General features: G+C 53.3%; 3 protein-coding genes across 7 annotated transcripts in view; 1 reads left to right on the top strand and 2 right to left on the bottom strand.

The window, feature by feature from the left end:
* SLC38A12 (solute carrier family 38 member 12) overlaps window positions 1-2284 on the bottom strand; it is a 59490-nt gene extending 57206 nt beyond the window's left edge. For 2 of the 3 annotated variants that reach the window (XM_077163755.1, XM_077163757.1), the window contains exons 1-2: window positions 2186-2284; window positions 1414-1531 (exon numbers count right to left, since the gene is read on the bottom strand). In XM_077163755.1, the coding sequence (XP_077019870.1) occupies window positions 1414-1458 (45 nt within the window). In that variant the 5' untranslated portion in view covers window positions 1459-1531; window positions 2186-2284. Of the gene's footprint in view, window positions 1-1413; window positions 1532-2038; window positions 2123-2185 lie in introns of those variants that run through there. The other variant, XM_077163756.1, reaches the window with a different exon arrangement.
* A 106-nt stretch (window positions 2285-2390) lies between these two features.
* On the top strand, window positions 2391-12122 carry NAT9 (N-acetyltransferase 9). 3 transcript variants are annotated; one of them, XM_077163752.1, is made up of 7 exons: window positions 2391-2475; window positions 3102-3187; window positions 4758-4867; window positions 5344-5487; window positions 6036-6095; window positions 6314-6408; window positions 6512-12122. In XM_077163752.1, exons 2-7 carry the CDS (start codon window positions 3111-3113, stop codon window positions 6644-6646), a joined length of 621 nt encoding a protein of 206 aa, XP_077019867.1. In that variant the 5' UTR covers window positions 2391-2475; window positions 3102-3110; the 3' UTR covers window positions 6647-12122. The 3 variants fall into 3 exon arrangements, with proteins under 3 accessions (XP_077019867.1, XP_077019868.1, XP_077019869.1); XM_077163753.1 differs by having other exon boundaries at window positions 2415-2877; XM_077163754.1 differs by lacking the exon at window positions 3102-3187 and having other exon boundaries at window positions 2415-2877.
* Window positions 8946-26009, bottom strand: NHERF1 (NHERF family PDZ scaffold protein 1). The gene is made up of 6 exons (XM_077163751.1): window positions 25332-26009; window positions 14446-14607; window positions 13327-13480; window positions 11117-11157; window positions 10018-10107; window positions 8946-9817 (listed from the first exon to the last, which is right to left on the bottom strand). Exons 1-6 carry the CDS (start codon window positions 25770-25772, stop codon window positions 9635-9637), a joined length of 1071 nt encoding a protein of 356 aa, XP_077019866.1. The 5' UTR covers window positions 25773-26009; the 3' UTR covers window positions 8946-9634.
* Window positions 26010-27397: the final 1388 nt, after the last annotated feature.

Below are 27397 nucleotides of genomic sequence, written 5' to 3'. Positions count from 1 at the left end.
TATGGAATGTTTGTCTGTTAAGAATGTTTGTGTTTGTATGTTGTTTTGGTTGTCAATAAAAACAAAAATAAAATAAATTTTAAAAAAAGCCTCCCCCAGATACGTTCAGAGGTGAAGGAAGTTCCTTTGGTGCTGCATAGGAAAGGCACAGACCTAGAAGGAAACCCCTTGGGTAAGAGAGGCTTTTTCCAGTGGTTCTCAGAGAACTTCCTTATCCATTATACCATGGCTGTGGAGCCTCTGAGGTTATCAGCAACAAAGCAAGAGCTGTGCAAAGCAGCGCAGCTGTTTAAGGCAGGGTAAGTTCCGGAAAGGGGATTCCTGCTTCTTAAGACAGTGATGCTTTCTCTTGAAACAATGAGCCAATCATTTGGTTATTTCAGTCCTCCAGTTTCATTTTCTAGACCAGAGGACCCGTGATGTAACCAGATTAATATTCTACTACACAGAGAAGATAACTGTGTGTGTTGGGGGGAGCGTGTGGGTGTTTACATGTGTGTGCATGGGGACAGACCCAAGACACCGAGGCATGCTAATTGTTCTAATTGCAGACTCCACTAAACTGAGATTGGAAGTCGGTAGGCCTGCTCTTGCTGCCTCTTAGAAAACCCAGACTATAAAAGTTGTGCAATTTAAAATTCAGCTAAAGACCAAAGAGGCCTCAAGCTGCTGAGATAAGCAGATCTCAGTCAACAGCTGTCAATCACTGTCCATCTGAAGGTCACACAGTCTGCAAGTGGTAGTACCCCTGAGACAAACATTATAGAGTAAGCAAGCCAAAACTCATAGAACCACAATGTAGAATACAGGTTATCAGAGGACAGGGTAGAGAATGAGGAGTTAATGCTTAAATTGTACAGAGTTTCTATTTGGGTTGATTATAAAGTTTGGGTAGTGAATGGTGGTAATGGTAGCACAACATTGTGAACATAATTAATAGCACCAAATTATATATGTGAATGTGGTTAAAAGGAACTTTTAGATTGTACATATGTTACTGAATAAAAATGAACAACAACAACAATATAGGACTGTACCACACAATGAACTCTATTGTAAATGATGAACTACAGTTAATAATGCAATCATAAACCTGTTCTTTCATGAACTGTAACAAACATACCACCTTAATGCAAGGTGTTAATGGGGTTATAAGTTCTTTGGGAATTTACAGGATTTTTCTGTAAACCTATAACTTCTCTTAAGGAGAAAGTCAAGCTTGTCTGGCCTGACCACTCTCTGATAAATACCTAAAAAGTGAATCTAAGACTCAGAACCTGTTCTGAGCCAAAGTATAAGCAGTGTGGCTGCTGCTGAAATCACGCTGCCTCCACCCCAGCTTTTGTCACGGATGCCCACGCAGAAGACCGGACCACTGTGGTGGACAAACCAGGTTCTAAACGTAAAACTCACGTAGGGAGAGTAAAGCTCGCCGGTCTCTGTGATTTCGCCTGCCATTTTCAAAAGTCGAAGGGTGGGTCAGCCAAGGTTCCTTCTGAGCAGGGTCTGTGGCTGTTGCCGCCGCGGCTGCCTAAGACAAAAGAGCAGAGTTAATTTTTGTGTTGGTCCTAGATGGGGGTGGGGGTGGCTTGCAGACTTCCTTCCCCACCTCATGCCCTTTTATCACAGATTCTTACTGCCTCAATTATCTGTCACGGGACTCTTCCTGCAGGGCAAGGTCTCCCTGGAGGACTGAAGTCAGGCTGGTTTCTTTCAGCTCTTTTTTCGCCGTGCAGGGTGCTTAGCTCGGTGCACGGCTGAGTGCATTCAATACTGCTCGGACTCCAAGAGTCTGAGGTCTCAGAGAACATCGGGTCTCATCCACTACAAGAGCCCCCTTTACACAGCTCTGAGGTGTTCCCCCTCTAGTTCCAGGAACAGAGAGCTCCCAGCCACACCGGCCCTCCTAATAACTGTCCGTCTCCTCCGCCGATGGGAAGTAGCTGGGGGCTTTCCTAGGTCGCCCCTCCAACTCAACTCCTTACCACAAATCTCCCCTTTTTAACCCGGCCTCCATTCCCCAGCGCACCCCATCTACCTTCTGCCCTGCCTTAGGGGTCTCCCATGCCCACGCTTCCTTCTCTTCTCGAACAGCCCCACTCCGAACCTCTCTCCCTACCTCTACTTTCCCTCCGGGAGGAGCCCCAAATCTGGCACCGCCCACCCCAGCAGCCCAGCCAGACACCTGCAGCACAGCTCGCTCCCGGCCGCCGCGACCGCCTCCTCCGGCCCCTCGGCTGCTGCGGGCGCCAGCTGTCCCGCACCAGCGCCCACGGTGCGCATGCGCCCGCGCCAGTAGGCTTCCTTTTCCGCACGCGCTTCGGGCGGGGCGCAGTGCACTGATTGGACGCCTCCGGAGGCGGGACCGGAATTGGGCCCTGGCGGCTCCCGTCTGCGTGGCGGAAGGGGGCGGGGAGTGTTTTGTAGGATGGGGCGGCTGCTGCCGGGATCGCGAAGCTTGTCTGGTTGGAAGAGGTGACTGCCCCCATTTCCTGGGGACGTGTCAGATGGCGGAGAGTGGGTGTGAACTTGGCAGTTTCGGGGCTCCGGTGGTTGGAGAGCTCGAGGAAAGCAGTCTTGTAGCATCACGCAAAGGGGAGGGACTGAGAAACTACCCCCCTCACCCTAAAGGGGTCTGGGAGACCAGACTTGGGGGACGTGGAAGAGAGGGAGCCAGAGGCGAGTGGGGGTGGGCACTGGCAAGAGGGGTTGGAAATAAATTTAAAAGTGGGGCTGAAAGTTGAGACTAGGGTGGCATCTCTGGACTAGGGCAAATGATGCTGGTGGCAGTAATTGAGGGTAAGTCTAGAGAGATGCTTAGGTTTGAGGGATCGAAGTTCTAGGAGGTGGAATGGAGAAGCAAAAACGGCAACCCAGGTTGGTTCCCTGAGATCAAAAACTGTTTAATTACTCTTAACCAGCTTGCTTTCCTCTTGCAGGGGGGTTTAGAGTCCGTGTTTCTAAAATGTTTGGTGGGAAACCAGTAAAGGGACTCCTGCCAACTTAACTCCAGTAGGCAGATAGAGAACTGAGAGCCCGGATTCCCACCCTGAGGGGGAGGAGACTCAGGGTCCTGAGGTCTTTCCCCTCTCCTCCCACAGGCTGCTACCATGAGGTTGAATCAGAACACCTTGCTTCTGGGAAAGAAGGTGGTCTTGGTGCCCTACACCTCTGCACACGTGCCCAGGTAACCGTTCCAGGTCTGGGGCGCAGCTGCATCACTACCCAGGGCTGCATAAGCCATCTCTCCAAGAGGTGGAGCCACCTCTCCAAGGCACGGCGAGAAGGGTCAGCCTTCCTTAGCCCAGATCTCAGAGGCTGTTTCCTCTGAGAGAAAGAAACATTGGTTGTGAGGAGAAATTACATACAGGGAAAAATGAAAGCTAAAAGCCGAGGGATATGACTCCCCCGTAGGAAGTTGCCTTCTGGTTTTCCCCTTTCATCCTTTCAGCTCCTTTTTAACCTTTCAGCAAGGAGTTGTAACTGAGAAGTTGAGATTTAGGGGATAATTATGATTACTGAATCATTATATAGCTATGCCTTTTTACTGTCTGGTATGTTAGAGTAGACAGAGGGAAATACCTGAAACCTCTGAACTGTTGTCCAGCTGCCTTGATCTAATGATTGTGTAGTTTTACTCTTGTGACCTTGTTATTATAAAAACCTGGTGACTGGCCCTCACTTGTACTCCCTTTATCTTTTTTTTTTCACTTTAGAAACTTGTAATCACAAGGGCAACCACATAAATGCTAATGGAGGAATTTGAATCAGCTTGGAACTAACCATTGACTTGGTTCTAGCACATTCCCCTGTAAATTTTCTGCCTGTACTTGCTATCATCTCCCCTCCTTTCTGCTTACACTTGCTATTGAAATGGTAATGACTCCATCTCCCCTTGTGTGAATCCATAAAGACCTCGAACTACTTAGACTCATAGAGACAGATTTTTAGTCTTACAGGCCGTCTGATCTCCTGCTTTGCGTCTAGCAATAAACTTTCTCTTTGAAACCCCAGTGTCTCAGGAATTGGTCATTTGAATGCATAGGGCAGAGAACCCACTGCTTTTGATTGATGTTATTTTATGTAAACTGAAAGTCTGTAAAAAAGAAAAAAAAATGTCTTCTCATCTAATTGTAAATTAGTTGTATTTTCCTGGTGCCAATAAATATGCTCGGTTCTCAGAAACTTGATATTAGCCATCATAAAACTCTGGGCTGATGGAATTTTTTGAATTCTGCTTTTTGAAAAGGCCAGGACTTTTAAAGTTGCAGGATGGGACCCTCACTGGGCAGTTGGAGTGTGGAAGAATGGGATGGTGGGTGGTATGGGGTTTATGCTCTCCTTGTAGTTTTCTTTGTTGGGGAGTTCCTAATCCCCTTCCTTTGTGGGAATCTTTCCAGCCTTCTTTGCAAAGATTAGCTTCCCATATCCTTCCCCTCAGGAATTTGAGGAATGTTTAATTTCAGGCTACTCCCTCTACACTGACCCACTCCTGAGATCGGATGGAAAGCTGAACAGAGAGAACTGCTCCTTCTGCTCTTCTCTCATAGGACTAGCCTGGTGCTAGGTCTTGTGCGTGTGGCCCTCTGCCTTCAGAGCAGCCATAACTTTTCTTTTGGTCTCTGATGTGCCCCTTGTTACCCCCATGTGTGGCCCTTGCACCACCACCTCCCATCCATTTCTGCATCCTATAAAGTGCCAGACCCATGCATCTGAATCAGTCCTGCAAGTCTAAGGCTGTCCCTTTGTCCTTGCAGGTACCATGAGTGGATGAAATCTGAGGAACTACAGCGTTTGACAGCCTCGGAGCCACTGACCCTGGAGCAGGAGTATGCCATGCAGCTCAGCTGGCGGGAGGATGCAGACAGTGAGACCCTGGCGGTGGGTGGGCCAAGGGGTTCTTCCCTTTCTTAGTCCTGGCCTCAGCTTCCTGAAGGCCTGGAAGGTGCTGAAAACCCTTGTACTTTCCTGATGTCTTGTTCCAGTCCCTGTGGCTGATGCTTCTATCTTCTTCCCCATTCCCTGCCTGTGGCCTGAAGCATTTAGAGAAAGTAAAGCATCTTGGGCTCTGGCTGTAAACCTCGGTGTGGTTGCCACAAGCTCGGTATGGTTCCTGTGCCTTTTGGGTTCCCAGCTCTCTGAAAGCACGGTGTTTGGTGAAGGCTGTCTTCCTGTATAAGGCAAATGCAGAGCATTATAATGAGCTGATGGAAGCCCTGAGCTCCCTCTCCTCCCTTGGACCCTGGGACTATCGTGCTCTGTAGTTCTCTGGCTTAGACAGAAATACGTCCTCACTCCCATCTTTGAGTATGTAGGTGATGCCCCTCTCCCCTCCCTCCTCAGAGTGCACCTTCATTGTGCTGGATGCAGAAAAATGGCAGGCCCAGCCAGGCGACACCGAGGAGAGCTGCATGGCAGGAGATGTGAACCTCTTCCTCACAGACCCTGGAGACCCTGCCTTGGGGGAGATAGAGGTCATGATTGCAGGTTTGTTCCACCTAGCCCCTGTTTTCCTTTCCTTTCTCCCCTCTGCCTTCCCTCCCTGTTGGCCCTCAAATCTGACCTTTAAACTTGCTGAGGCTGCATAGGACACCCAGGGAGAGCAGTGGGAGGCCCTGTGTTGGTGAGCCCGCTCAGGACCCACTAGGCTGATGGAGTGCCCTTGGGTTTGTCACTTTATCCTAGACTTATGCTTAGGTGTGAACTTGACCTTTGGATTTAGGACCTTTAAAATCCAGTCTACCCATCCTTGGGGAGGGCTGGGGACCCTCCAAAGAGAAATGATCTTCCCTGCAGTATATTCACACACTAGGAAAGGAGTCCTTCAGTTTCTGCTTGCTTCTTGGCCATCAGCCCTCCCCAAGGGCCTACTAGCTGTTCTCCTTGGGGCAACCTATATGGTTAAGGAAGTCAGCTCTGGAGTCCGAGATCTAGCCATTTCACTTCTCTGTGACTGTTTCTCACCTTCAAAGCCATGGTATCAGTGCCAGCTTCATAGGGTTGTTACTAGCTTTTGTCATCATTGTTTCTCCCAGAGCCCAGCTGCAGAGGCAAGGGGTTTGGCACTGAGGCTGTTCTCATGATGATGTCGTATGGTAAGTATAAGACTGGATGGGGAGAAGTTGCAGGGTGGAGGCTAGGGCATGTTAAGAGTGAGCCCTCTGCAGGCCTGAAAGTTGGTGGGGGGATGGGATCGGAGGGGAGGGTTGACATGTGCCTCCATTGCAAACTGGGTTTGATTGAGGGGTGGAGGTTGACAGTGGGGTGGGCCTTCCTCCTGCCACTTGCCCCTCTCTCTGATCTCCCCTGGAAGGAGTGACCAAGCTTGGTCTGACTAAGTTTGAGGCTAAAATTGGGCAAGGAAATGAACCGAGCATCCGTATGTTTCAAAAACTTCACTTTGAGCAGGTGAGTATGTGGCTAGCAGGAAGGGCGGGATCCAGGTGGGGTCAGGCACTGCTAGAATTTATGGCAATAACTTGGTGGGCCCTGCCCTCTCTGGCTCACCTAGGTGGCTGTGAGCAGCGTCTTCCAGGAGGTGACGCTCAGACTGACAGTGAGTAAGCCAGAGCGGCAGTGGCTTCTAGTGCAGACCAGCCACGTGGAAGAGAAGCCATACAGAGACGGGTCGGTGGAACCCCACTGACAGCCTGGGCCTCATGGGTGGCACACCGTGTGAATGGGAGTGTCAGAACCACATGCTCCAAAGACTAGGAGGGAAGCTTATGGGGTCTTCAGGGCCAGAGTGTTCTGGTCCTGCTGCAGGTTGGAAATGACCCTTCAGGCTCTGGGCTGGATTTGCCTTGGCTCCTTCTGGTAGGTCCTGTGGTTAAGTTTGACTCCAGGGCCAGCCCTTCCTGGCCCTACCCAACTCCAGATGCTAGGAACCTGGAGTAGAGAGCGTGCATCCATAGGAAGTCACGGTGGAGGTGGGATTGGAGGCAAAGGCAGCCTGGAGATTGGACAAGATCTTCCTTTCTTCTGGAAGGCAAGATAAGCTGCCTGGGGCCAAGGCTCTGGCCAGAAATAAAGCACATGATGGCCCGCTTGCCTTGTCTTCTCATTCTGCTTGTGTGGAGAGGAGCTCCCAGGAGGTCCAGGACTGCAGCATTCAGTCCAGCATGTAGAGGGATGGGGCTTAGTCTCTATTGTCCTGCAGAAGCAAGCTGGGGGCAAGTTCAGGGTGAATTGGGAGTGAGTCAGCTTGGTCCTAGAAGGGGGTGAGTGTCCTGGCTGCTGCTTTTTCATTAGATCTGCTTTTTTCGTGTTATAGTAAAAAGTTAGTTTGTGATGTTGTTTCTTATGTCTGGAGACCTCTGTTGAGAAGCTCCAGCCCTCTGCTCAGTTGCAGGGTCTGCTGGTGGTATTCTCTGGAGCAGGAGGGGCTCAGGCTGCCCTGTTCTCAATGCCTCCTGCTCTCATTTCATCCCAACCCATTCCCCCACACCCGCCTCTGGGAGTAGCTGCACCTGACTAGGCCGCGAGGGGGCAGTGGAGGCACAGGTTTGGGGCAGCCAGACCACCCGGCAGCCCCCACCCACAAGGTAGAGCTTGGCCAGGTCTCCCCCACTCCGGAGGTAGGCAGACACCCCCACTCCCGCTTATCTGCCACCCCTCCCCCATCCTAGTCTGTGGTGGCAAGAACAGGCACGTTTTCAAAAGTTGTGTGAGAGAAGCAGCCCCAGATAGTGGGATTTCCCTGAGGCCTTAGGGTCTTTGTGACAAGAACCCGAACTACTGTTGAGACCGAGGTGCCTGGCACCTTGCAGCAGGTTATGCATGCAAAGAACCCTGGGCTGTGGGCCAGGCCTCAGTTCAACACGAGAACTTCACTTGCTGGAGCCCCCACTGATGGGAGTTTTCTCCAAGTCACCTGCCTCTCCCTCTCTTCACCTTAGTCAAGAGAATCAAGGCTTCCCCACACAGGCAGGTGTGGTCGTGAGGGGCCTTCCAAAGCCTGCGGGACCATCCTCCTACCTGCCTTGCTAGTGCGGGCAGGGCAGGTGAGCAGGACACGGGCAATAAACACCTTGATAAGGGAAGTTCAGATGGTTCATTTTCAGGCTCAGAATCCAAACCCTAGCAAGAAGCTGAGATAGACAGATAGGGACCCACCTTCTTTTCACCCAGATGTGTGATGGCTCTTTTCCTTTGTTCCCCTCATTCTAGGAACCTGGCTCAGAGTGGTCTAATTGTGGGCTGGATGGAGAGTAGCCTGGGGTCATCTTTCATACCTTCTCCCAGGAACTTCCTGGCCAGGGCCCTTGGGCCAGGCCCCAGGATGTGGCCTTGGTGCCAGAAATCTAAGGGCTCTGGGCCCAATCGCCTACCCACTGGGTTTTCCGTGGAGGGGCAGGACATTCTGCCCTTGAAAAATTCCCTCTACCCTGTTGGGCTCTGCAGCAGGTCCCGGGGCTCAGACAGGACAGGTTTGATTTTCCTTGGCCCTAGACAACTGCTTTCCAATCAGGCCAGTGGCCAGATAAGATAGTGTATCTGGCGCCAGCTCAGGCCACTCCTGGGAATCCTGCCTGCACTCCAAGGGCTGTAGGCAGAGGATTAAAGCCAAATCTCTGCATTCCCAATCTGGTTCCATCCTGGGATTTACACTTCAAATGATCCTGAATTACAGAAGCCTCTCAGCTTTCTGTGCATCTGGGTCTCAGCCAGCGCCAGATAAAGGACCCTGCAGCAGAAGGGTCCCAGCTCGTGTTGGCAGTTGTCAGCCCCATGCATGCAGGCAATACTTGAGTATGCCCACCAACCATGGAGCTTATGCACATGGGAGCTAGGAGGACAGGAAATTCCGATTCCTTCTCCCTACCTGGAGTCCACAGGGAGCCTTGAATGGTCCTCTCCCCCCAGCTGTACCCTATCCTCTGCCCACCCACCAGAGGTTTCAAGGCCGGAGGATAAAGCTCTAAAGGAAGACACAAAGGCTGAAGTGGTTTGGAAGAATCAGTTGAATTTCATACGATAGCTTCTTACAATGGTGGTGGCGGCTCAGGCCCCGGCAGGGAATACCACCAGACCCTCCCCAGGCTACCTGGCTCTAGAAGGTGGGAGTGGAAACAAAAATGTTTAAGGCCAAGGCCACAGTTGTACCCTGGATACAACAATCAGGAAAAATCATGTTAATCAAGGAAACAAAAATCCCTCCAAACTCTGTGATTCTGCACTTAAAAAAAAAATCAAATGAACAAAAATAAATGCTGGAGCCCCAGCTCTGAGGATGATGGCCTGTCCACCCAGAGCTGTGGTTGCTACAGTCAGAGGTCCTCGATCAGCCCTGGACCTAGCCATCACTTGGTGGGTCCCACAATCCTTGCTTGGTGCAAGTCCCAGGGATGTCCCAGGTAGGAGATCGAGGTGACACATGGAGGGTGAAGCCCTCAAGTTAGGAGTAAGGAACAGAGCCTGCTTTTTGATTGGGGCAGGACAGAAAAAGTCACCTTCCCTAAAGAAAGGGAAGAACATTGTTTTCTGGAAAAATCAGATTTGCCAAGAAGGGCAATGCTGGTGCTGATTGGTAATGTCAATTCAAGGGTGAGTGAGGAGGAGGAAAAGGGAGAGATGTTAGGGTAGGGCCTGGCTCAGCCCTTTCAGCTTTCCTCGGTGGCTTGTGGAGAGGTGCTCAGAGGTTGCTGAAAAGTTCATTTTTCTTGCTCCAGTCCATCTGTGGGGCCCGTTTGCTGCTACGTTTCTGATGTGCTCTCTCTTTGGCCACAGCCAGGGAGATGTTGAAGTCCAGGATGGGGTCAGAGGAGGAAGAGGATGCTGTGGAGTCCAGTTTCTTGGGGCTGTCCTGAGAATTCAGCTGTAAAGGGGGGGGGGGGGGAACAGAAAGGAGGGAGTCAGCCCCTGGAGAAACCCCCAGACTTCAAGTTCTGGGTGCCAGGTCATAAGAGCAGAACGTGGCTCAGCATGGGACTTCAAAGGCACATGTTTGCCGGGAAGAAGCGTGTCCTGGGAATCAGTTTCCTGGAACCCAGTCCCACCTGGCCACTGGCAGCCTACCTCCTCACTGGTATCGCTGGATGCAGACCTTGCCAGGGTTGGCTTGGGGCTCTCAGAGGCTTCCTTGGCCAGGGCATCACCACCTTCCTCCTGGCACAGAGAGGAAGGGTGTAAATGGTCAGGGGATGGGTGAAAAGTTCTATGTAGGCCTTGCATTCCCAAACCCCCACTGCTGGACCTTGCCAGGGGGGCCTTGGGGGATTTACAATTTTACATTCCTTAAAGGATCAGAGGGAGCCTGGTTCTACTTCCCAGGCTGAGGGACTCCATCCTGGGATTAACTAAAATGCTCCCTCATTCCCTCGGTCTCCCCACTGGTGCCTTCAGGCTCTGATAGACCTTTTGAGTCAGTGATCAAAGAAAGGATTCTGCTTGGCATGGGGAACATGGGTGATACTCCATTGGACTCAACCCCAGGAAACTTGAATCCTTAATCCCAGAGCAGCCAAGGATGGCCTTGAAGGAATAAAAAAAATGGAGTCTTAGATGAGAATGACAGAAGGTTCAGATTGAGTCCAGAAACCCTGTCTTTTGCCACATCCCCAGCAGGAACCCCTGGGGAAGGGAAACCTTTGAGCAGACCCTGCAGAGCTCATGCTCTGTGACCTGGCTCCATAACGTAACTCTGAGCCTAACCTAGCCTATCATTTTGGTGCTCAGCCCTTCCTGGGGTCTTCTATGGCTTCGGCTGGCAACTCGCCCTGCCATCTCGTCGCCAGCCTCCAGCCCTGCTCAGTTCTGCCCGGGGAGGGGGAGGGGGAGGGGGAGAGGGAGGAGGAACTTTGTTCTTCCAACCCAGACTGGAAGCAGCAGGGGCCTGGCAGTGCAAGGCCAGACACTGAAGCTCTGTTCTTGGGGGGAAGAATGGCCTCTTCTGTACAGTGGGGAGTTGGAGGCGGGGGGTTTGTCACCCAGGACGGCGGGTTGCAGACAGACCCAGCCAGGCCTCTCCCACTGCCTTGGAGCTCATGAAGGAGCTGGACTGAGGACCCTGATGTTTCAGCTTGAGTCAGATGGCTGTCTTCCCCCGGACCATGCCACCTTCACACCCTGCTCTCCCACCCTCAGGCCGGAAAAGCAGTTAGCCATCAGTCCTTACCTTCTGTATCTCACCATTGGTAAAGGGCTCAGGCAAGGGACCTAGGCAAAGAAAAGAGAGGAGAGGTGAGTCCAGAAGCTTTGGGGCATGGGGATAGAATGGAGAGGAGGTGAGAGTCATCGGTATTGGGCAGATAACTAGATCTTACTCCCTGAGTCAGTGTATGTAAAACTTTTTTGACTGTGACCCGCTTATATAAGTACATCTTACATTTTAACATTATAACACACACTAAGATTGTATGTGTGTATATCAAAAGTTTCACAAAATAACACTTAACTATAATGCAGTGCCCTTTGATATTTTCTATTCAGTTTCATTAAAAAAATATTCTGGCTTCTACCTACTAAATAGATTTCATGAACCATTCACGGGTAATGAAAAAAGCACTGATCAGATAGGGTTCAAATCCCAGACTGGCTGCATAAGAATCACCTGGAAAGCTGGTCGCCAGATTCTGACTCAGTGGATCTGGGGCAGGCCTAGGAATTGACATTTTTCAGAAACTTTCTAGGTGATTATGATATGCCTACCTGCTATTTGCAAGTCTGGAAATGAGGAGTGCAGGAAGGCTCAGGGTAGTGTCCTGTGCAGCCCCACCCCAAGACAGTGGGAAATTTGGGGTGGCAGGAGGGATGAGAGGGAGGAAACAGGACTGGGTCACCCTTGCTGGGCCCACTCAGGGTAGAGGCCCCATGTGGCTACAAAGGGGCACTTCTACTTCCAAGGACTGGCCAACCTGGGTGGATTTCTTCTGAACTCTTCATTTAAAATCAACTTGTTTATCTCTTCTCTTTCCCTGAATTGGAGGCCAGGGCATAGTCAGGCAGGCTCAGGCACATGTGGCTCTTACTTTTCCTCTCTTTTCACCCCACAGACTTCCCATGGCAGCTGGGCAAGGAACTGATGGGACACAGGGGCACTCACTCCCTTCTGTTCCCTTCCTCATTAGCTCCAGACTCTCTCATAGTGTTCAGGGTAAAGCCCCAGCGGGGTGCTGGTCTTGGCAGCCTCAGGGGTGGGAAGTGGGGGTAGGGGGGTTAGGGGTGGCGTCACCCTGGAGAAATCCAGGAGGGACACCTGGGAGAGGAGACTGCACCCAGGTCCTTGTGCCAGAGACTGCAATCACTGGTTTCTCACGGCCCTTCCCACCCAGCCAGAAAGAGGGAGGATATTCATGGGCCAGTTACTTGGTGGTGGTGTGTGTGTGTGTAAAGGGATAAGAGATGAAGGATGGTGGAAGAGGCAGATGAAGATATCTGAGGAACTGAATAGAGTCCAGAGTTTAGTTCTGTCTTCCCAGTACCACTTACCCAAGAACAAGGCTGGGACTTGGTTTCCCCTCTCACTAAGGAAGAGGATTGTCTGAGTATCTGGTTTCCATGAACTTCAAAGACAAGAGAATGTGCCCTCACCACAGAATCTGCTCAGGACTTCCAACTGACCCATCCCCCTTCCAGGAAGTATGGGAATAGGGCCTTGTTACTGGGCCCCTCTAGCTGGGGATCTGAGTCTACAGCAGGATCTTTGGGTGGTCCCCACCTATACCTCCTGGGAGGTCCCACCTATTCATTGCAAAGGCTACAGTGCTCCACACTGGAGGGAGCCATCTTCCTATGAGAAAATCCAGTCCAGGGGGCAGAGTCCTGCTTCACCCCTCCTTGCCCTGGTGTAGTAGCCTATCTGGTACAGGCTTGGGCAAGGGGAGGTGCCAGCCTTGGCAGGGGGGGATGCAGGGGGATGAGGAGGGCAGGGGCCCAGGGACCAAAGGGGGACCCACAGCTCTCTAGAGCCAGCAGGCCTGAGTTTCCAAGACAACTGAGAGAAAGGAGGGGGAAGGCAGTGGGCCCCAGTCATTGGACTCTGATCTGACCAGACAGAGGCTGGGAAGCCTCCCTAGAGTTAACCCTTTCCTTGCAGCAGCATAGCCCTGAAAACTTGTTAGCGGAAGGGGGTTGGGGCTTAGGCCTCCCCTTGTTGTGGCAGCTTCAGTCTGGGAATGAGAGGCTACCCCATATCTCTCGCCACTCCTAATGCCCACTTAGAAAACCTGCTGTTGACCCTGCTTCCTCTCCTGATGCGAGGCCCCATTCTCCCCCAACCCATCCCCAAAGGGGAGGGAAGGAGCATCCAGGCCAGGAAACTTGGCACAGTAAAGTGGTGAGCACTGGCCAATGCCCCTGACATAGGGGCCTCCAGCCCCAGCTCACCGTTCAGGTGCTCCTCGGATGGCGTCACTTTGCATTTCTTAAAGAACTCGTCGGTCTCCTTGTCTACTACCAGCAGCTTGGTCTCCTCCCCGCCAGCCCTGATAGCTGATACCACGTCCCCATGCTGCTTGCCTTCCATGCAGACTCCATTCACCTGTGGAGTGGGGGCAGGGAAAGATCACAGGTTTTCAGGAGGGTAGGCAGAGAGAGGTACAACTGCTGCTTCTCTTTGTCCTTGGCCAGTGTGCAATCTGGGGACACTGAATCCTCCCTTGTCTGTAGAGCCCTCAACTAGGTCAAGGGAGCCCCCACTTGAGTCAGATGGAGAGGCAGGACACATGGGAATAACCAAGGGAAATATCCAGGCGAGACTAAACAAATATAGCTTGGAAGGACAGGGCACAGAGGTTTGGAAGTCCGGAGTTGGGCCCTGGCCTTGCCATCTGACTTTCCTCTCTGGGTCTTGTTTTTCTCACGTGTAAAATGAGATGTCTTATAGGAGCTGGTCTTTCAGCTCTAAGGTTCTAAGACTGTGATTCTGGGACCTGCCCAAGTCCTATGGTTTAAGTTTCCTCTCCCAGTGAGCACAGCTCAGTAGAAAATGAGTGTGCATAAGGGCCTAACTTGGGAGAAGGATTTTATTACTGACCTCCACCCCTGGCCTGATGCAAACATCTGAGACAGTAGGGAAGCTCTGGGGGTGGCCCCAGCCCGCCATTTGGATTGATGGATTAACCATGGGTTGCTCAGCATGTCTGCTGGTGGAGAAGAGCCCAGGGGAGAGTGGGGCAGGAAAGAATTTAGTTTACCTGTCTGTCGTATGTTTATTCATTCATCTATCTATCCGTTCATCTACATACCACCCAACCTTACTTCTTCCATCCATTCATATTTTTTTCTATTCTTCTTTCCTCCCTCCCTTTCTGCATCCATCCATCCACCCACCTTCCTCCTTCCATCTTTACCCATTCATCCATTCCCCGGGGCTGGCTAGGCCCTGTGGGGCTAACAAAGTAGTACATGGTGGATGGTTGCAGTCACAGGCTGGTTAAGGGTGGGGAGGCAGCCAGGAAGGAGGAGCCTAGGAAGGGACTGATGCTGAGGTCAAGGTGGCATTACCTCCACAATGCGGTCCTGGGCCCGGAGCCCTGAAGCCTCAGCCGGTGAGTCTGGGTCCACTGCCCGTATGAATTGACCTGGCTTGGACTTGTCACTGTGCAGGTTGAAGCCATAGCCATTGGCGCCCTTCTTCATGGTACAGAGCCGAGGCCGCAGCTCGCGCTGTGGGGAAAGAGTGGGAAAAAAAAGGGAGGGTCCACCGGCCATTCCCCCATGGCCCAAGCTCCGTCTTCCCTGCTCTCTGCCTGACCCCACCCCACCCCCACCAAAGGAAGGAGAGGTTTGGGAAGTTTGCTTAGATCCTTCAAAGCAATGTGAGAGAACTCTGGCCCAGCATTGGGGCAAATCACCTAGGTAACCCTGGGCAGGACAGTGTTTTTGCTTCTGGAGAATGAGGGGTTGGTCCACATCAACTCTCAGGTCCCTGTCCTTTCTGACATTCTAAGGTGGACCCTGCCACTTTGATTGATAATATATCCCTCCCTACCAGGGAGCTCAGCCCGGCCGTCCTGGTAGTGGTGGGGTATGTGCAGTCTGTCAGCCTGGCCGGGTACCTGGGGCACGTGACTCTAGGGACCCAAGCCTGCTTGAACCCTGTTCTCTGCAGCGGGAGAGGCAGGGGCGGTGTTTTTTTTACTGCAAGTTGATGAGCAAGCTTATAGTCAAGCCTTTTTTCACCCACATGGGCTCTTTTCTTGCCCCCACGGAGCCCTGTGGTTCAGCTGGCTCCCTTATAACCGCAGCCCTGGTGAAGGGCAAGGGGCATGGCAAGGGATTCTGGCAAGATGAGGGCACTTCACTGGCAAAACCAAGGCTTGGCCCGCCTCATGAGCTCCAGGCCTAGCTGAGGGTGAAGGCAGCAACAGAACCCCAGGGACCCCCTTATCCCCCAAGGAGTCTGGATTGCAGAGGAAGAGGGAGTGGGCATGAAAAGCAGGGCTGGGCGGGGGGAGTGTGACCTCCTCAGAGGGCACAGGCAGATTTCTTTTGGGAACTCTGACACAGCTGAGAAAGATCTTCAATGTCCTTGGTCCAATTTAAGGCAGTTAGTTAGTTTAGGAGCTACAACCCCAGGATACCTTTACCTGCTGGGAAACTAGGGACTGGTAGGAGTCCCTCCCAGACAGGCCTGGGACAGGGTAGCTGGCTATCACCCAAGACCTCGGGGAAAGTGCAATGGAGCAACTGAGTCAAGGCCCTGGCTGGGGTTCCAGCTCTGCTGTGACCCGGGCAAGTCATTTCCTTCTGGGAACCACAGGTTCCTCATTTACTGAGTCCTTGTAGTGCCATCCACCACCAGGGTTGCTGTGAAGCATGGATGAGTGTTATGTGGAAGCAAGCTGCAGACTCTGAAGCCCTGAGCATCTCAGCCTTTCTCGATACTTGAAGGAAAAATCACACTAAGCTGAGAAATGATGTTATGACAGGGGTAGTGATGGGGAGTGCCAGGCTACTCTGAAGCCCAAATCCCCAACTAGGAGAGGAGCCGGGCTGGGGAGGCGTGGGGCCTCTTGCCACAACTTGCCAGCCCCAGGAGGCAGCTGCCATCTGCATGGGAGAGTGACTTTCAAATGTTTGGGCTGTCTTTCTAGCCTGTGTTTCAGGATGTTGGGGGTGGGGGTATAAAGAGACCAAGACAGGAAGGAGGGGTAAGGCTTGGCCCTTGCTTTAGTTCCCACTTACCCAAATCTGCGCCCGAGTCCACTGGGCTGCTCCCTTTTCTCTTTCACCAGGGTCAAAAGTAGGGGGCTCCCACCCCAAACAAAAACAAATAAGTGGCTCTGGAAACCAGAAGCCAGGGTAAATGCAGCATCTCCCTGGGGCCACCCAAATTCTCCTCACCCCCTCCTGTCCCTTCCTGCAGAGTACCCTCCCAGCTGGCTGTTGCATGCCCGAAGCTCCTCCCAAAGTCCCCCCCCCCCCCAGCCTTGGGAGTAAGTGCTGCTCTTCTCTAATGGAGCTAATCCCTCCACAAAGCCGCCAAGGTGAGCAGGAACAGGTCTGACCAGTTGCCACCACCAGGACAGGCTCAGCTTTCTGCCCCAGCCAGATGGAACTCTGCAATCTGGTCTGTTTACCCTGAGAAAGTAGGGAGGGTGAATCTTAGGGAGGGATAGGAGGGGGCCCTTCCAATGCTGTTCCTCCCCACCTCCCCTTCCACTATCCACTCCCCCTCCCTCAGCAACCTGGCCAGGACTAATCACCCCCTATTTTTGAGATGGGGAAACTGAGGCTCAGGAATGTAAAGCCTGATGTAACCCAACACTACAGTGGAGGAAAAGGGCTCTGGTCTCTGACTGTGAACCTGGTGTTCCTGCTGCCACTGTGTGGACCTCCCCTAAGGACAGAGTCCAGAGTGGGAGGTGGCTCATTTGGAACGAAGGCCCCAGCAGAGTCAGGGGCAGTGTGCAGTAGACAATGGGACTTGGGGCTCGCCTCCCTCTCTCAGGCATGGGCTGCAGCCTCTGCTGAGAGAAGGCCTGGGAGCTGATGAAACCACAGCCTTCCTTCCGGTGGCAGGGCCTTTTGCAGCCCAGAGCTGCTACTGTGAGAACTACAATTTGAGCTGAGGGATAAAACTTGGATGGATGATAGGTGGTGAGCATGCCGCATGCCGGGCAGGGAGAGCCAGGAGGCTCTGGATGCATTCTGGGCAGGCGGGGCTACCCCAGTGATGTCCTCCTTCAGGTGTGGCCCCCCGTACCTAGCCTTCCGACCTGTGCCATCAAAGCTCAGGGGACTGCTTTAAGCCTTGCTTCCCCTCTGCCAGGGGAGGATGGGGGAAACAGGGACCCAGCCTGTCGTGGCTCAGGTCTCCATTGCCCTCTGGGGTTGATTCTGCCATAGCTTCAGGGCCAGAGAGGGTGGCTGGGCAGGGATGGGAAGCCCTGGGTAGTTTTTGGAAGCAATCAGATACCAATGGAGTCCTATCTGCTTCTCAAGCCCCTGGAGGCTCCCTCCTTTCACACAGGGAGACCAGCCCTGCTGCTCCTCACCACCTCTCCCCCAGCAGGAATCACCCAGCTATCTCCAAGGGGTGTCACTGCCAGCTACTGAGTCAGCCCATCAAGAGGACCCATCCCAGACTGGGTGGAGGCTAGGGTGCACAGGACTTCCCTAGGGTACCTCTCTGTGGGTCTGAGGGCCTGGCCACGCCTCAAGACCCAGCACAGAGTGGAGAAGGTCTGGGAGGGGCCAGTCCACCAAGCTGAGGCAGGACCTGGGTTCGACCTTGGGAGGGCAAGGGAAGCAAATGGGGGCCTCATCCCAGCCACCCTGGGATTGGCATAAGGGACCCATGATTCCAGGGAGGAGTGGGTTCAAGAGGAACACAGCCCCCAGAGCATGTTCTGAAACTCCCAGTGAATTCAGAAGGGCAAGGTGGAACTTCCAGTGACGACAGGCAGAAAAAACTCAGGACCTATGCAGTGAGGAGATGGACAGAGACCCTGAAGTGAGTGGACATAAGGCAGTGGTGAACAATGGGGAGTGCGGCTGGGCGGCTCTGGGAGGGCAGGTGGAGCCTCTCACTTGCCAGAGAAAACTGCTGGGAGAGCTGCTTCCAGAGCTTTCTCTCCCCCCACACCAATTTTCAGGCTGCCCCCTCCATTGCTCCTGTCCCGCAGGGAGCCCCAAGTGGCCGCCCTGTCACTCCACCCCCACAGCCCAGGGAGTGGACGACAGGCACGGAATTCAATAGGCGCCATCAGCAGCCACCTGGAAAGCTGAGGAAAGTCGATACCCCAATCCTGGTGACTGTCTCTGGGAAACAGGCCCAGGGCCGCTCCCACTGCTCCTCTTAGGGGAGGGCTGTGTGCACCTGGGGGCCCCTAGGTGGATGTCTCAGAGATGGGCCCTATAAAACAGCCAGGCTGCTTCCCTTCAGAGCTCAGCCACCTCTGGGCCCCAGAAGGGCTGGGCGGGAAAACTGATAGACTAGACCACCAGGGGGGCTTGGGGAACAACAGAGGCACCGCCCACCTCCCTTCCCCCAGCCCAGCCAGGGCCAAAGGCTCTTTATGCAAATGTGGATGGTGACTCGAGCAGGGATATCAGCCCCAAGGGCAGGGGGTGGGGGTAGAAGGTGGGGGAGGAGCACTAGGAGGCAGCTCAGCCTCTCCAAGAATTCTGAGGTTAGAGGTTTGGTTTGTCCCTCTCTGGGGGTGACTTGTGACTGCATAGCATGGGGGCACCGTCCTTAGGGCAGGTTGCTCAGTGACAAGGAGCTCAGCCCTCTGGGCCAGCATCCAGAAGGCAAGGAGGTGTCTTCTTCTCACCCCCTAGGAAGCTGCAAAGGACCTTCCTGCCCCTGCCTGAGGGCCCCAAGGCCCTAACGTGGCCTCATTTCACCCTGGTAGACCCCTCCCCCTCAATATCCCCCCAGGTCCCTACAAGAATGAGGAATGGTGCACATCTGCATTTGCAAAGAAGGACATTACTCCTATCCCTGCTTCTTAGTATTCCTTTCTGGATCTCGGGAGGGTGGGAAGGAGGGAGACAGGCTAGAGTGGGGGCTGCTTCTCTGACACCCCGACTTAAAGGCTTGGGGCCAGGTTCTCCCGTTGGCTGGCAGTTTCCTCCCTGCACTGGCCAGAGATCTACCTGGGCAGAGGGAGTGGGGGTGGGTTTGGCTCGGGTCTCCCCAGGGCTGGGCAAGCCTGGGATGGAGCAGCCTGGTACCTGGGCCGCTGCCTGGCTGTACACAAACCACCCTGAGCTGGCCGTCTGCCCCGCAAGCACCCTAGGTCCCCTCCTCATCCCTCATCCTCCTTTCAGGAGTCTCTTAACTTAACTCCCTGTGGGCATTCCCAAAGTTATACAAAGACCTTCAAGGAGCTTTGGAAATTAGGGCTCGATATTAAAATAATAAATAGCAGCTATCATTTATTGAACTCACCAGTCACTGCACGAGGTGCTTTCTGTGGATCTTCTCCTTAAAACTCAACTACACCCATGTAAAGAAGGTATTATTGCCCCCATCTTATAAGTGGGGAAATTCAGGTCCAAAGCTATTGAGTAAATTGTCCAAGTACACACAGCTGATAAAAGACACCAGGTCTGGAACTCGGATCACAGAGCACAAAAGCTGTGAGCGGGGCTAGAACCCAGGAACATGTTCTTTGCATGTTACCATGTTCCCCCCAACCAAAGTGACCTGGACGTTAGGGAATCCAGAACCACCTGTCCTTTGCTAGGACAGGAACATTGCCCAGAGGACTGACCCACCCTGAGGAGAAGGGAAGCTTCACTCAAGCGTACCCTCTTAGAGGCACTCTGGGCTACAGTGGAGCCCCAGAGCCAGCAAGGGCAGCCCTGTGCCTGGCCCACCACATGAGAAGGAATGGGGGCAGGAGCCTACCCCTCTATCAGGGCCCACATGCCTTGCCTAATGGAGCCCAAAGAATGCCCACTGCAGACATGAGTGCCTGGGAACTCTGTCCCAAAGGAGGGCCCAAATTCCTGGAAGCTGGCAGGGAGTAGGTTCAAGCAGCCTGAATTTATGCCACTGTGATGGCCCTGGTGTAGCCCCAAAGGTGATGGACAGAGACCAGAAATCCAACTGTGTGGCCCAATGGATGTGTGCAGACCCTGAAGTCATAGACCCCTGGGTTCCAAGACTCTTGCTGTGAGTCCTGGGGCCACAGGGACTTAGGAAGCCTCAGTCTCCACATGTAGAGAATGGGGCTGCCTCACAGGTGCTTAAGTGAATAATCAAGGGATGGCATGTCTAGTACTTAGCACATCACCAGGTGCAAATGACAGCTATCATTTATTAACTGCTTATTATCAAAACTTACGAAACGGAGAAAAGCCCTCATTTGCAGAGCTGTCGTGGGGAATCAGTGAAAAACACAGGGCTGGATGGCTTGGAGCTGTATTACACCACTGTGTTTCCTTCCCTGGTGGGGCCACTCTATCTTAGAGCAGCAAAAGCAGGAGCCTGTGTTATGGGGTCCGGTTTCTGGTTTCTCCTGAAAGAGGCCTGAAGAACAGACAAGCTCTTAAAAGAGTTGGGCTCCTTTTTCCCCTAGGGACCCCTGGGATGGGAAGTCTGGGAGAGGGAAGAAGGGCTCCTATTTGAATTATCAGGTTCCTTGAAGGAATTCCCTTTCAACCCAAAAGAAAACTGTTTCCAGGACTACTGGTCTAGTTTTAAGCTAACAGGAACCTGAAGGTAAGAACCAGAGAAGAAAAAGACCTGAACTTCTTTTTTTTTTTTTAATTTTAATTTTTTTACATGGGTAGTAATCGAACCCGGGTCCTCTGGCATGGCAGGCGAGCATTCTTGCCTGTTGAGCCACCGTGGCTCACCCAAGACCTGAACTCTTGACTCTAAGAGGAACCAGCAAACTATCACATACCTGTCCATTTCAAATCAGAACATCCTGCAGTCCAAACCTTGTTCTGTCCTCCCAAAGTTCGAACTTTGTGAAAAGGTCCTCCCTGGGAAAGAGGCTGACAGGCTGCCAGCTAACTGTGCCCACCGACCTGGCTATCTGGGGTGTCAGCACTGTCCCTGCTGGGATTAGGGTTAGGTCTAGTGGGAACCCACTCCAAGCTGGGCACTTTCTCACACACATCTCATCGAATCTCCCCAACAGGGAGGTGGAAGCTGAAGCTCGCAAGGAACAATTAACTAGCCTGGGGTCCCAGAGCCAATGAGTGGCAGAGCTGGGATTCAAACTTGGATCCACCGACCCCCAAAGCCTAGGCTCTCAGGCTTTCTAGTCTTCGAAGAAAGGTCTTAAAATGGCAGGCAAGAAAGAGGGGTGGAAAGATTCCACCTGGAATTCTGATCTCTGTACTAGTGATGCAAACAGGCCCAGGTGTGCTGGATTGAGATGAATGGGGACAAAGTTACCTGGCAGCTGTTATGCATCCACTCATCAATCCAAAAAACATTTATCAGACACCTCCCTACTTGGTACTAGGCACAGTGCAAGGTGCTGAGGCTATAAACACATGTAAGCCACAGCTGTTGTCCTCAGGGCTCCCCTACAGAGAAGGAGGAGGGCATGAGCAGATAATTAAGAGACTGTATGTTCAGAGCCATAAAAGATGCAAGGACAGAGAACAGGAGGAGCTGGGAGGGGAAGAGTTCCCAAGCAGAGGAATATTAGGCAGGAAGGATCAGAGGCTGAGAACATGGAATGCCTGAGAGAAATTCAGATCCTTGGTGGTATGGCTTGGGAAGTAGTGGTGCAAGGAGGCTGCCAGATTGTGCTATTGTTTAATAATTATTATAACAACATAATTATTAAACATAGCGGCCATTGACTGAACACCTGCTGAGGCAGGTCCAGAACCCCACAGGTGGGCGTATAATAATCATTGTGAAATACTTATTAATTCAAACAATAACAAACAACATTTCCTGAGCATGTATTTAGTGCCAGGCACTGAGCTGCTCATTTTATATGTATACATTCTCATTTAATCCAAGTAACCCCTAGGGGTAGCTGCTATCACCCCAATTTATAAAAGAAATGGAGCTGAGAGGTTAAGTGACCTCCCTCCAGGTGGTCCAGTTAGTATAACTAAGTTGGCTCAGGCCCGGGCAGGTCCTGCTTTAAGGGCCAATCTGAAGCTCAAACTCCACCTCCACCTGAGGACTAGAGTGACCAGCCAGCCACAAGCGGCCAAGGAAGGGACCAGCAGGTGGCATCTCTCACCTCCTGCATCGTTCTGGATCCAGGCTGGTATCTCCAGCCAGATGCCATCCATACAAATCACACTCCAAAAGACACTTTCCAACTTATACCTTTTTTCACTTGAGAACTATTCAAGACAAAATAGCCCCTTTGTAAACAAAATAGTGACTGGACGGAGAATTCCTGAAATTCTCACAAGCAGTGGGGACAACCAAAGCAATAGGCTGAGCCCCCAATCTTGGGGGTTGTTCATATGAAACGTAACCCCACAAAGGATAAGTCAAGCCTACTTAAAATTAGGCCTAAGAGTCACCTCCAAGAGAACCTCTTTTGTTGCTCAGAAGTGGCCTCTCTCTCCAGCCAACACAACAAGCAAACTCACTGCCCTCCCCGCCGTCTACGTGGGACATGACTCCCAGGGGTGTGGACCTTCCTGGCAACGTGGGACAGAAATCCGAAAATGAATTGAGACTCAGCATCAAGGAATTGAGAAAACCTTGTTGATCAAAAGGGGGAAAGAGTGAAATGAGACAAAATAAAGTGTCAATGGCTGAGAAATCCCAAACAGAGTTGAGAGGTTATCCTGGAGGTTATTCTTACACATTAAATAGATATCACCTTGTTAGTCAAGATGTAATGGAGAGGCTGGAGGGAACTGCCTGAAAATGTAGAGCTGTGTTCCAATAGCCATGTTTCTTGAAGATGATTGTATAATGATATAGCTTTCACAACATGACCGCGTGATTGTAAAAACCTTGTGTCTGATGCTCCTTTTATCTACCTTAACAACAGATGAGTAAAACATATGGAATAAAAATAAATAATAGGGGGAAAATGTTTAAATAAATTTAGTAGATTGAAATGCTAATGATCAATGAAAGGGAGGGGTAAAGGGTATGGTATGTATGAATTTTTTTCTGTTGTCTTTTTATTTCTTTTTCTGAATTGGGGCAAATGTTCTAAGAAATGATGATGATGAATATGCAGCTATGTGATGATATGGTGAATTACTGATTCATATGTAGAACGTAATGATCATATGTTAAGAATGTTTTTCTTGTATTTTTTAAAAAAATTAATAAAAAAAGAAGTAAAAAAAGGTGATTTGATGTTTTATGTAGGAAAGGAATGGCTTTTAGCGAAAATAAAAAAAAGTTCTTACAGCAAGGTGGGTTGCCTGACCCCTCACCATACGGAGAGGGACTGGCCAGGCCTGACTGGCCATAAATAAGGTGGAAGGAGTCAGCTACACAATCTGGGATATGAGCGCCCGGGCCTGAAGGAGCTCAACTAAGCACCTAGTAGGAGCTCAAGAACCTCCCAATTATTTGGGAGATCCTACAACACCCACATTTCACAGATGGGAAAACCAGGGCTCAGGGAAGCCCTGTGGCTTGCTTGTTGACCTGTGACCTGAGAGAGGTCTGGTTATGGTTTCCCTAGGACTCTCTGGAAGTGGTTCTGCTCCCTTCTCCTGACCTAGCAAAGTACAAACAAGTGTAGGTAGGCCGAGTAGCAAACCAACATCTGGGGAGTCTCAGTCTGTTCTCATCCAGAGAAGTCCTCAGAGCAGGGCTGTTCTCTGGGTGTGCGTTGCCTTTTCCAAGCCTCCAGTCTCCGCACTCCCTCCCAGGCCCTAGGGCACTGCACCCAGCAGAACAAAAAGGGCAAAGGGAGGAGCTGAACACAACCGCAACGTGTGTGTGTGTGTGTGTGTGGGGGGGGCGTTATTTGTGTTGGTGCCAAAGTTCAAAACAAACAACAAAAAAGGCAAATCGATGCACTCAGCACAAAGTTCAAACCAGCTTTCCACCTGGAACCAGAGGTCATTGGTTCTAACTCCCTGGTGTTAACCCCCTGCCAGGGGTGCTCTGGTTCCTCCCCCACCCCTTGCCAATGCCAGCTTGGCACTGGCAGGAAGTGGGAGCCTGGCGGCCTTGGCATTCCCAGCACCCGGCTCCGGCTGGACAGTACTCCTAGTGACCTCACTTCCCTCACTTACACTAAACCAGCTGGTCTTCTGGGGCTCCACCTTCCACCTCAAAGCCGAATTATGCCCTTCCTCTGCCCAAGGAGGCTCCAACTGGCACCACTGGCACCCTTCCTACACGCTGCCACCAGGGAGAGCTGGTGCAAGCTCACTGGACCCCGGCAGAGCCTAGGCCCTGCACTTCACTGTCTGCACCCGGGGGGACCTCCCAGTGTCCCTCCCTAGGGGACATGAGGCTCAGAACAGCAATGCCTGTTTTGCCAGCTGCCCCTCCTGCAGCTGATCCAAACTGGGATCGTCTGGGGCAACACCAAATGCAGGCAAGCAGCAAGCAACCAGTTTGTTGGGAGGGGACAAGAGTGCCACAGGGGATGCTGGGGGAAGCCCACCTGCCTAGGTATGATACACCGACTGCCAACCCGTCCCCCTGCATTCTTTCTCCTCTTCCAAAGTCCTCCTTGCCGAGCCCTGATACAGGCTAGCGCTTACTCCTCACATTCCTGAGAATCATAAATTCTCCTGGGTGGCAGAGCCGCCACCACCCCCAGACGCCTCTGCGTCTCCTCCTCCCATCCCTCCCCCACACAGCTGCTTAGACAGGTCTGCAGGAGGACGATGAAGTCCAGGAGAGCTGAAGAAGGGCGCAAACCATGGAGGGTTCGGGCAGAGGAGAAAGACAGAGACCAGGAGTAACCGCCCGACACCCCTTTCTTCCCACTCCGGGGCTGGGCCTCCGCATGTAAAGGAAATTGGGACTCTTCTGGCTTTTTGAAGTCGGGGCCACGCTCGCTGTTCCTCCGGCTTCAGTTACCCCCCTCCTAGGGGCCGAGGAGGAAGGTTAGGCGGCGGGTCCCTCCTGCCGGCCCAATTACAGGGTGGGGACCGCCGAGGAGAGGGCCATTACACAACTAATTGGAGGGTTCCGAGGAACGGGCGAAAACGCCAACAGAGCCGAGGCAAAGGGACGGGGCTCTCCTGGGCCGCCCCCATCCCCTCCCCGCCAACCCCAAGACCAACCGAGAAGAGGGGCAGACGGCGCTCAGGGGCCCAGGCAGTGTGGAAAGGATGCTGGGGTCGTGGGACGCTGCCCCCAGGCCTGCCTAGGAACTGGAGATGCGCCAGGTCGGCGGGCGGAAGCAGCCGCCCCTCCTCGCCGCTCGAGTTCCAGAAAGACAGCAGCGGGCGCGGGGCTGCACCTCCGAGACGCCCGGGTCCCCGTCACCCCGCCTGGGCCCCGCACTTACCCGCTCGGGGGGGCTCTTCTCGGCCTCGCGCGCCTCTTTTTCGTCGCCAGGCCCCGGCGCCTCGGCGGCGGCGGGTGGCTCGGCCTGCCCGGGCCCGTCCTGGGCGCGTAGCAGCTCCTCCCGGACCTGGACGCCCAGCTTCTGCAGCCGCTCGTCCGTCTCGGGGTCGACCACCAGCAGGCGCACGGCGTTGAGCGCGGCGCGGATGCGGCTCACCACCTGCTGGTGGGTCTCCGTCTCCACGTTCTCTCCGTTCACCGCCACCAGCCGGTCCCCGGCCAGCAGCCCCGCCTTCTCCGCCGGCGAGCTGGGCTCCACCAGCCGGATGAACTGGCCCACCTTACCCTTCTCGCCGTGCAGGTGGAAGCCGTAGCCGTTCGGGCCCTTCTCCAGGCAGCAGAGCCGGGGCAGGGGCGCCCCGGCCGCCGCGTCCGCGCTCATCTCGCCCCGCGACGCCTCAGCGGCGCGACGCGCGTCCCGTCGGTGGCCGGCCCAGCCCTTCTCCGGCCTGGCGAGGCCGGGAGGCGGGAGGGAGCGCGGCAGGGACTCCCCGCAGCCGAGCGGAGAGAGCAGGTGTCCCGGGAGCGGCGGCCGCCGACTTCGGGAAGCGTGAGGAAAGGCGCGCAGACCAATCCCCGCGGAGCGCGGCGTCTGAGCTTTCCAGAATCCCGCCAGCCCCTTACCCCGGGGGCGGGGCCGCGCCGAGGGTGTGGGCCGCCGCGGGCCAATCAGGGCCCACGGGGTGGGGGCGCTGTGGCCGGGTGAACGTCGTAGGCCAATCGGATCCTGCGGGGGCGGGGCCAGTGCTCGGCGCGGCGCCCCGCGGCGGGCGAAGAAAGAGGACTCAGGAAGTGGAAGTGTTTGTTACCAAGTGGCCGGAGTCGCGGCGGGAGGGGCGGGGGCAGGGCCGAGTTCCTGGTACTGGGCGGAGGGGCCCGTGAGCTCCGTTCTGGTTTCACCCACCTGTGGCGGGGGATTGAGGACACCCTACCCTAGGGTAAAGGACCCTAACGTTTTAACGGCCCAAATCCTGGGTGTAGCTTCAGTTGAGGGGTGGACGATTGTTGCCGGGGAAACCGCTCCAGGTCCTGGTCAGCGAGTTCCCAACGGGGTTGTGAATAAGACACAGGACCACCTCTGACCCAATAAAGTTGCTTAGATGACGATATTTTCCCGTTCTTGGAGTCAGTTTCTGCTATCCCCGGATCCGTTTATGGGAGTGCAGCTTCACATCCCTTCCAGGGAGGGTGAGCGCTTTGCAGAGAGCCCGAGGCTTCGCGGGGAGCCGTCTAAAGACAGGACACCTCGGGCAGTGGTGTGGCCATGGCATCGGCCTTAGGCTAGGGAGCTGGGGTGGGGAGAGGCAGGACAGAGTCAGGAATTCCACGTCTGGATACAGACCGCAGGAAAAGAACACCTGACTTTTTTCAACAAAGAGAAATGAGGCTTGTATAAGAGAAGCCTTCTTGCAGCTTTTCCTTTTGGCACGTGAGGGCCCATCAGAGGCTGGGGTGTACTCTTGTTAGGGGTGTACTCTGTTGAATGATGAAGATTGAATACGTTTGGCTCCCAATGACAGTTCCCCCCAAACACAATAACATCCCTTCAACACGATGCCCCCCTCCCACGTGTGCCTCAAAGCCAGCAGTGTACATACCCTTTATAACTTCCAAAATACTGCAATTTAATGCCCCAAACACACAAATGCTAGAGGTCCAAAACAGCCTTTGTGACTGGGTCGCTTGGGTCCCAAGGGAGATTGATGAGGTGTGACCCCTCCCTGCTCCCTCTGGGAGAGGCCAAGGGAACTTCCTTATCAGGCCCAAGGAAGAGCAGCTGAGTCTGCTCAGCCAGCAAGATTTCTGCCTTGAAAGCAAATGCAGTATCCCCAGAAATATGCTGTGTCTACCTCTTTCTCAAGCTTCCTAGGCCTAAGAGCTAGGGTAAAGGTGCTTCTGGGACATGCCTTGCATATCTCCTGTCCACTCCCAATCCACAGGGTTCTGGGAGACCTGTGACCTTGGCCCCACCCAGACTCCTTGCCACCCCTGGTCCTCACCGGACAC

This window comes from Tamandua tetradactyla, chromosome 6 (assembly GCF_023851605.1).
Source record: "Tamandua tetradactyla isolate mTamTet1 chromosome 6, mTamTet1.pri, whole genome shotgun sequence".
In the NCBI taxonomy this organism is placed as follows: domain Eukaryota; kingdom Metazoa; phylum Chordata; class Mammalia; order Pilosa; family Myrmecophagidae; genus Tamandua; species Tamandua tetradactyla.
Note: the sequence above shows the minus strand (reverse complement) of the source record. Positions and strands in the feature narration are given on the sequence as shown.